This window comes from Hemiscyllium ocellatum, unplaced genomic scaffold, assembly GCF_020745735.1.
Source record: "Hemiscyllium ocellatum isolate sHemOce1 unplaced genomic scaffold, sHemOce1.pat.X.cur. R1, whole genome shotgun sequence".
NCBI classification, from domain to species: domain Eukaryota; kingdom Metazoa; phylum Chordata; class Chondrichthyes; order Orectolobiformes; family Hemiscylliidae; genus Hemiscyllium; species Hemiscyllium ocellatum.
The window spans coordinates 577,320-585,941 of NW_026867603.1; the positions used below are offsets into that span (position 1 = coordinate 577,320).

The 8,622-nt window shown below is 63.4% G+C and overlaps 1 protein-coding gene across 1 annotated transcript in view; it reads left to right on the forward strand.

Annotated features, from left to right (window-relative positions):
- The window catches only part of LOC132809087 (proteolipid protein 2-like), a 45,805-nt gene extending 37,788 nt beyond the window's left edge, over nucleotides 1-8,017 (forward strand). Inside the window, exons 3-5 of the mRNA XM_060822486.1 lie at nucleotides 285-377; nucleotides 1,794-1,887; nucleotides 6,799-8,017. Of these exons, the coding sequence (XP_060678469.1) occupies nucleotides 285-377; nucleotides 1,794-1,887; nucleotides 6,799-6,815 (204 nt within the window). The 3' untranslated portion in view covers nucleotides 6,816-8,017. The remainder of the gene's footprint in view (nucleotides 1-284; nucleotides 378-1,793; nucleotides 1,888-6,798) is intronic.
- Nucleotides 8,018-8,622: the final 605 nt, after the last annotated feature.

An 8,622-nucleotide genomic window follows, 5' to 3' on the forward strand; every position in this document is an offset into this window, starting at 1 on the left:
GTGTGTGTGAGAGAGAGGGAGTGTGTGTGTGTGTGTGTGTGTGTGAGGTAGAGAGTGTGTGTGTGTGTGAGGAGGGGGAGAGAGTGTGTGAGTGAGAGGGAGAGAGTGTGTGAGAGAGAGGGAGAGTGTGTGTGTGTGTGAGAGAGGGGGCGAGAGAGAGTGAGAGAGAAAGGGAGGGTGTGTGTGTGTGTGTGTGTGTGTGAAGGGTGAGAGTGTGTAGGGGGTGTGTGTGTGTGTGTGTGTGTGTATAGTGCCCTTGCCTGAACTTCCCGGTTGTGTTACAGGATCTGATCCGCTGTGCCATTGCGGTGATTGTCTTTGCCATCATTTCCATTATCGCTCTCACCAGCAACGATGGGCCTCGGATAGCTGCTGGGGTAAGGCTTTCGGGGATAATCCCGGGGTAGGGTCAGCCCGCGCTCCCGGGCCTGCACCTGACACAACCCAACATTTCCACAACGCGGACGCAGAGATTTCCGATATTAGCGGATAGTGCGGCACTCCCTCAGCACTGACCCTCCCACAGCCCCCGCTCCCTCAGCACTGACCCTCCCACAGCACCCGCTCCCTCAGCACTGACCCTCCCACAGCACCCACTCCCTCAGCACTGACCCTCCCACAGCACCCACTCCCTCAGCACTGACCCTCCCACAGCACCCGCTCCCTCAGCACTGACCCTCCCACAGCACCCGCTCCCTCAGCACTGACCCTCCCACAGCACCCGCTCCCTCAGCACTGACCCTCCCACAGCACCCGCTCCCTCAGCACTGACCCTCCCACAGCACCCACTCCCTCAGCGCTGACCCTCCCACAGCACCCGCTCCCTCAGCACTGACCCTCCCACAGCACCCGCTCCCTCAGCACTGACCCTCCCACAGCACCCGCTCCCTCAGCACTGACCCTCCCACAGCACCCACTCCCTCAGCACTGACCCTCCCACAGCACCCACTCCCTCAGCACTGACCCTCCCACAGCCCCCGCTCCCTCAGCACTGACCCTCCCACAGCCCCCGCTCCCTCAGCACTGACCCTCCCACAGCACCCACTCCCTCAGCACTGACCCTCCCACAGCACCCTCTCCCTCAGCACCCGCTCCCTCAGCACTGACCCTCCCACTGCACCCACTCCCTCAGCACTGACCCTCCCACAGCACCCACTCCCTCAGCACTGACCCTCCCACAGCACCCACTCCCTCAGCACTGACCCTCCCACAGCACCCACTCCCTCAGCACTGACCCTCCCACAGCACCCGCTCCCTCAGCACTGACGCTCCCACTGCACCCACTCCCTCAGCACTGACCCTCCCACAGCACCCACTCCCTCAGCGCTGACCCTCCCACAGCACCCACTCCCTCAGCACTGACCCTCCCACAGCACCCACTCCCTCAGCACTGACCCTCCCACAAGCGCCCACTCCCTCAGCACTGACCCTCCCACAGCACCCGCTCCCTCAGCGCTGACCCTCCCATAGCACCCGCTCCCTCAGCGCTGACCCTCCCACAGCACCCACTCCCTCAGCACTGACCCTCCCACAAGCGCCCACTCCCTCAGCACTGACCCTCCCACAAGCGCCCACTCCCTCAGCACCCGCTCCCTCAGCACTGACCCTCGCTGTCTTCCTCACTCCCCTTTCCCCCATCCCTCTCCTCCCCCTTGTCTCTTCCTCCAGTTCCTTCTCTACCCCCCTGACGTCTGCCTCTTTCCCATTTTCTCCCTCTCCCTCTGTGTGTCCCTCTCTCTCTCTCTCTCTCTCTCTCTCTCTCTCTCTCTCACGGTCTCTCCGCTTGGTTCCAGGTCTTCGGGTTAATCGCGGCTGCCCTGTTTGGGTACGATGCCTACCTGATCATCCCGAGTATTCGGAGCAGGCAGCACGCCCAAGCCCCCAGGGGTGAGTCGGGCACAGACTGGGCACCGTCGGGTGGTGGGGAGGTGGGGGAGGTGGCAGACATCTGAGAGTCGAGTCGAACGTTGGTCAATCCGCAGCGAGAGTATTGTCCCTCACTCAAGAGCTGACAGGACGAGGGGTGGGGGTACACTGTGAGGGGAGGTGGGGGGGTCACAGGGGTGGATTTACAATGTCTTGAGGTGGAGAGATTTCCCAGTATGGTGCCCTGTGAGGGTTGGAGAGATCTGTAGGGGGCTGGAGGAGGGGACGGGGATAGGGAGGGGGGTGTAGGGGCTGGAGGAGGGGACGGGGATAGGGAGGGGGTGTAGGGGACTGGAGGAGGGGACGGGGATAGGGAGGGGGGTGTAGGGGCTGGAGGAGGGGACGGGGATAGGGAGGGGGTGTAGGGGACTGGAGGAGGGGACGGGGATAGGGAGGGGGTGTAGGGGCTGGAGGAGGGGACAGGGATAGGGAGGGGGTGTAGGGGACGGGGATAGGGAGGGGGTGTAGGGGGCTGGAGGAGGGGACGGAGATAGGGAGGGGGTGTAGGGGACTGGAGGAGGGGACGGGGATAGGGAGGGGGTGCAGGGGGCTGGAGGAGAGGACGGGGATAGGGAGGGGGTGTAGGGGCTGGAGGAGGGGACGGGGATAGGGAGGGGGTGTAGGGGCTGGGGGTGGGGACGGGGATAGGGAGGGGGTGTAGGGGCTGGAGGAGGGGACGGGGATAGGGAGGGGGTGTAGGGGCTGGAGGAGGGGAGGGGGATAGGGAGGGGGTGTAGGGGCTGGGGGTGGGGACGGGGATAGGGAGGGGGTGTAGGGGCTGGAGGAGGGGACGGGGATAGGGAGGGGGTGTAGGGGCTGGAGGAGGGGAGGGGGATAGGGACGGGGTGTAGGGGGCTGGAGGAGGGAACAGAGATAGGGAGGGGGTGTAGGGGACTGGAGGAGGGGAGGGGGATAGGGAGGGGGTGTAGGGGCTGGAGGAGGGGACAAAGATAGGGAGGGGGTGTAGGGGCTGGAGGAGGGGACGGAGATAGGGAGGGGTTGTAGGGGGCTGGAGGAGGGGACAGAGATAGGGAGGGGTTGTAGGGGGCTGGAGGAGGGGACAGAGATAGGGAGGGGGTGTAGGGGCTGGAGGAGGGGGACGGAGATAGGGAGGGGTTGTAGGGGGCTGGAGGAGGGGACAGAGATAGGGAGGGGGTGTAGGGGCTGGAGGAGGGGACGGAGATAGGGAGGGGGTGTAGGGGACTGGAGGAGGGGAGGGGGATAGGGAGGGGGTGTAGGGGCTGGAGGAGGGGACAAAGATAGGGAGGGGGTGTAGGGGCTGGAGGAGGGGACGGAGATAGGGAGGGGGTGTAGGGGCTGGAGGAGGGGACAAAGATAGGGAGGGGTTGTAGGGGGCTGGAGGAGGGGACAGAGATAGGGAGGGGGTGTAGGGGCTGGAGGAGGGGACGGAGATAGGGAGGGGTTGTAGGGGGCTGGAGGAGGGGACAGAGATAGGGAGGGGGTGTAGGGGCTGGAGGAGGGGGACGGAGATAGGGAGAGAGTGTAGGGGCTGGGGGAGGGGACGGAGATTGGGAGGGGGTGTAGGGGGCTGGAGGAGGGGACGGGGATAGGGAGGGGGTGTAGGGGCTGGAGGAGGGGACGGGGATAGAGAGGGGGTGTAGGGGCTGGAGGAAGTTTCGGTGATAGAGAGGGGGTGTAGGGGCTGGAGGAGGGGACGGGGATAGGGAGGGGGTGTAGGGGCTGGAGGAGGGGACGGGGATAGGGAGGGGGTGTAGGGGGCTGGAGGAGGGGACGGGGATAGGGAGGGGGTGTAGGGGCTGGGGGTGGGGACGGGGATAGGGAGGGGGTGTAGGGGGCTGGAGGAGGGGACGGGGATAGGGAGGGGGTGTAGGGGCTGGGGGTGGGGACAAAGATAGGGAGGGGGTGTAGGGGACTGGAGGAGGGGAGGGGGATAGGGAGGGGGTGTAGGGGCTGGAGGAGGGGACAAAGATAGGGAGGGGGTGTAGGGGCTGGAGGAGGGGACGGAGATAGGGAGGGGGTGTAGGGGCTGGAGGAGGGGACAAAGATAGGGAGGGGTTGTAGGGGGCTGGAGGAGGGGACAGAGATAGGGAGGGGGTGTAGGGGCTGGAGGAGGGGACGGAGATAGGGAGGGGTTGTAGGGGGCTGGAGGAGGGGACGGAGATAGGGAGGGGTTGTAGGGGGCTGGAGGAGGGGACAGAGATAGGGAGGGGGTGTAGGGGCTGGAGGAGGGGGACGGAGATAGGGAGAGAGTGTAGGGGCTGGGGGAGGGGACGGAGATTGGGAGGGGGTGTAGGGGGCTGGAGGAGGGGACAGAGATAGGGAGGGGGTGTAGGGGGCTGGAGGAGGGGACGGAGATAGGGAGGGGTTGTAGGGGGCTGGAGGAGGGGACAGAGATAGGGAGGGGGTGTAGGGGCTGGAGGAGGGGACGGAGATAGGGAGGGGGTGTAGGGGCTGGAGGAGGGGACGGAGATAGGGAGGGGGTGTAGGGGCTGGAGGAGGGGGACGGGGATAGGGAGAGGGTGTAGGGGCTGGGGGAGGGGACGGAGATTGGGAGGGGGTGTAGGGGGCTGGAGGAGGGGACGGAGATAGGGAGGGGTTGTAGGGGGCTGGAGGAGGGGACAGAGATAGGGAGGGGCTGTAGGGGCTGGAGGAGGGGACGGAGATAGGGAGGGGGAGTAGGGGCTGGAGGAGGGGACGGGGGATAGGGACGGGGTGTAGGGGCTGGAGGAGGGGACGGAGATAGGGAGGGGGTGTAGGGGCTGGAGGAGGGGGACGGGGATAGGGAGAGGGTGTAGGGGCTGGGGGAGGGGACGGAGATTGGGAGGGGGTGTAGGGGCTGGAGGAGGGGACGGAGATAGGGAGGGGGTGTAGGGGCTGGAGGAGGGGACGGAGATAGGGAGGGGGTGTAGGGGGCTGGAGGAGGGGACGGAGATAGGGAGGGGTTGTAGGGGGCTGGAGGAGGGGACAGAGATAGGGAGGGGCTGTAGGGGCTGGAGGAGGGGACGGAGATTGGGAGGGGGTGTAGGGGGCTGGAGGAGGGGACGGAGATAGGGAGGGGTTGTAGGGGGCTGGAGGAGGGGACAGAGATAGGGAGGGGGTGTATGGGCTGGAGGAGGGGACAGGGACAGGGATAGGGAGGGGGTGTAGGGGCTGGAGGAGGGGATGAAGATAGGGAGGGGGTGTAGGGGGCTGGAGGAGGGGACGGGGATAGGGAGGGGGTGTAGGGGGCTGGAGGAGGGGACAGAGATAGGGAGGGGCTGTAGGGGCTGGAGGAGGGGACGGAGATAGGGAGGGGGTGAAGGGGCTGGAGGAGGGGACGGAGATAGGGAGGGGGTGTAGGGGCTGGAGGAGGGGACAGGGATAGGGAGGGAGTGTAGGGGCTGGAGGAGGGGAGGGGGGATAGGGACGGGGTGTAGGGGGCTGGAGGAGGGGACGGGGATAGGGAGGGGGTGTAGGGGCTGGAGGAGGGGGACGGGGATAGGGAGGGGGTGTAGGGGCTGGAGGAGGGGACAGGGATAGGGAGGGAGTGTAGGGGCTGGGGGAGGGGACGGAGATTGGGAGGGGGTGTAGGGGGCTGGAGGAGGGGACGGGGGATAGGGACGGGGTGTAGGGGGCTGGAGGAGGGGACGGGGATAGGGAGGGGGTGTAGGGGGCTGGAGGAGGGGACAGAGATAGGGAGGGGCTGTAGGGGCTGGAGGAGGGGACGGAGATAGGGAGGGGGTGTAGGGGCTGGAGGAGGGGACAGTGATAGGGAGGGGGTGTAGGGGCTGGAGGAGGGGAGGGGGATAGGGACGGGGTGTAGGGGGTTGGAGGAGGGAACAGAGATAGGGAGGGGGTGTAGGGGTCTGGAGGAGGGGAGGGGGTGTAGGGACGGGGTGTAGGGGGCTGGAGGAGGGAACAGAGATAGGGAGGGGGTGTAGGGGTCTGGAGGAGGGGACAGAGATAGGGAGGGGGTGTAGGGGCTGTAGGAGGGGATGAAGATAGGGAGGGGGTGTAGGGGCTGGAGGAGGGGACAGGGATAGGGAGGGGGTGCAGGGGCTGGAGGAGGGGACGGGGATAGGGAGGGGGGGCTGGAGGAGGGGGTGTAGGGGGCTGGAGGAGGGGACGGAGATAAGGAGGGGGTGTAGGGGCTGGAGGAGGGGACGGAGATAGGGAGGGGGTGTAGGGGGCTGGAGGATGGGACGGAGATAGGTAGGGGGTGTAGGGGGCTGGAGGAGGAGACAGAGATAGGGAGGGGGTGTAGAGGCTGGAGGAGGGGACGGAGATAGGGAGGGGGTGTAGGGGGCTGGAGGTGGGGACGGAGATAGGGAGGGGGTGTAGGGGGCTGGAGGAGGGGACGGAGATAGGGAGGGGTTGTAGGGGGCTGGAGGAGGGGACAGAGATAGGGAGGGGCTGTAGGGGCTGGAGGAGGGGACGGAGATTGGGAGGGGGTGTAGGGGGCTGGAGGAGGGGACGGAGATAGGGAGGGGGTGTAGGGGGCTGGAAGAGGGGACAGAGATAGGGAGGGGGTGTAGGGGCTGGAGGAGGGGACGGGGATAGGGAGGGGGTGTAGGGGCTGGAGGAGGGGTTGGAGATAGGGAGGGGGTGTAGGGGGCTGGAAGAGGGGACAGAGATAGGGAGGGGGTGTAGGGGCTGGAGGAGGGGACAGGGATAGGGAGGGGGTGTAGGGGGCTGGAGGAGGGTTCGGAGATAGGGAGGGGGTGTAGGTGACTGGAGGAGGTGACAGGGATAGGGAGAATTTCCTTTCTCCTTCCAATTGTACACGGGTTTATGGATGTGGACGGATCTGGCGTGTGGTGCTTTGCCTGTGTGACGGTATGCGCTGATTCCGGAAGGTTCTAGTGTTTTGCCTGCCCTCTGACCTCCTGCTCTCTTTCTGCTCTCTCCCAGATTCCGTGGTCACCTAACGTGGCCGTTCACAAGGGGGAGCGGGACAGGCGGTCGGGAATGCCGGAGCTGCCTCAAAATTCCCGTCCTGGCCCTGAGGGGGAACAGCCCAGGAAGCCATTCCGTAGTCTGCCCTCCGCTGCGTTCCCAATCCCGATGCTTTTTCACCCGGTTCCCCATGGCAACCTGTGCCCTAATCCCGATCCCTCTGTTCGCCTGGTTCCCATGTCATCCCTGTATCCCAATCCCAATCCCTCTGTTCACCTCGTTCCCATGGTATCCTAGTCCGAAATCCAATTCCTCTGCTCGCCTTGTTGCCTTAGTATCCCTGTATCCCAATCCCAATCCCAATCCCTCTGTTCACCCCGTTCCCATGATATCCTAGTCCGAAACCCAATTCCTCTGTTCGCCTGTTGCCTTAGTATCCCTGTATCCCAATCCCAATCCCAATCCCTCTGTTCACCCCGTTCCCATGATATCCTAGTCCGAAACCCAATTCCTCTGTTCGCCTGTTGCCTTAGTATCCCTGTATCCCAATTCCAATTCCAATCCCTCTGTTCGCCCCGTTCCCATGGCATCCCTGTATCCCAATCCCAATCCCTCTGATACACTTGTTCCCGTGGTATCCCTGTATCCCAAACCCAATTGCTCTGTTAGCCTTGTTACCATGGTATCCTTGTCCCCATCCCAATCCCTCTATTACCCTCGTTGCCATGGTACCCTGGTCCCAATTCCAATCTCAATCCCACCCTCGTATCCCTGTATCCCAATGCCTCTGCCAGCCTGTTTTCCTCACGGCATCCCGTAGCCCTAACCCCATCCCCTCGGATTCGTTCCCCATCCCACTCTACCTCCTGCTCCCCTTCACACCTGCCCCACCCCAAGTCTCCCCCTCCCTCTCTCTCAGTCTCCATCCCTCTCTCCTTCTCTCGCTCTGTCTCCCCTGCCCTCCTCTCTCGTCCTTGTCCCTCCCTCAGTCCTCCTCGGTTCCCCTCCCTCCTCAGAAACCTCTGCGTGGCATCCACTCCTTCAGCGACAGGGATCGGGCCTAACAATTGCTTGAAGCCTGACCCTCGAGTTACAAATATGAAGGGCCCCGTCTCCTCATTGCGAGCCGGGGACCCTTTCATCGTGCACTCGCTCGTGATCATGTTATTTATGTTATCGAATATCCGATAGATGCTGTTTCTAATTTATATAAAAAGGGACAATTCAGGCAGAACTGGGGACTTGGAGTTTTGGCTGCTTCCGCCATCTTTGGTAACAGGAAGGAAGATAATTCCCGTTCCTAATTTTCTGGCAGTGAAAACAGGAACGTTAGAGGATCAAAATATTTGAACGCGGTTGGAATTGAATGATTTTTTGGGAAAAATATTGGCGATTATTGGGAAAAGGGTTGGCCAAGCATTAATCCCACGGATTGCCAAGGAGTCTTGCTCCCCCTCTCTTCCCTCCCAATACCCGTCCAATTGAGCATCAGATCGATATGGGATCGTATGCGTCTGGGGTATTGGTCTTCGAGGGAGGTAATCTCCAGGAATTGACTCCAACTCGTCTACTGGAGGTTTTGGAGGTATTGGAGAGGGGGTGGGGGTAGAGGGGGTAGAGGAGTGATCGTGGGGAGGGGGTGGTGAAGACAGGGGGAAGTGAGCCTTCGTTGGCAAGACGTTGCTCGAGGCCGTGCGGGGTTGGCGCAATGTCGAGGGCTGAAGGAGGACCCCCGCGCTGCGCTGGAGCGTTCTACATCTGAACCCAACGGTTAGAGGTGCGTAGCCAGGTCTCCAGACTCCCACGGCCAGCTCTCTGCGCCCCAACCTTGCCTGCAGC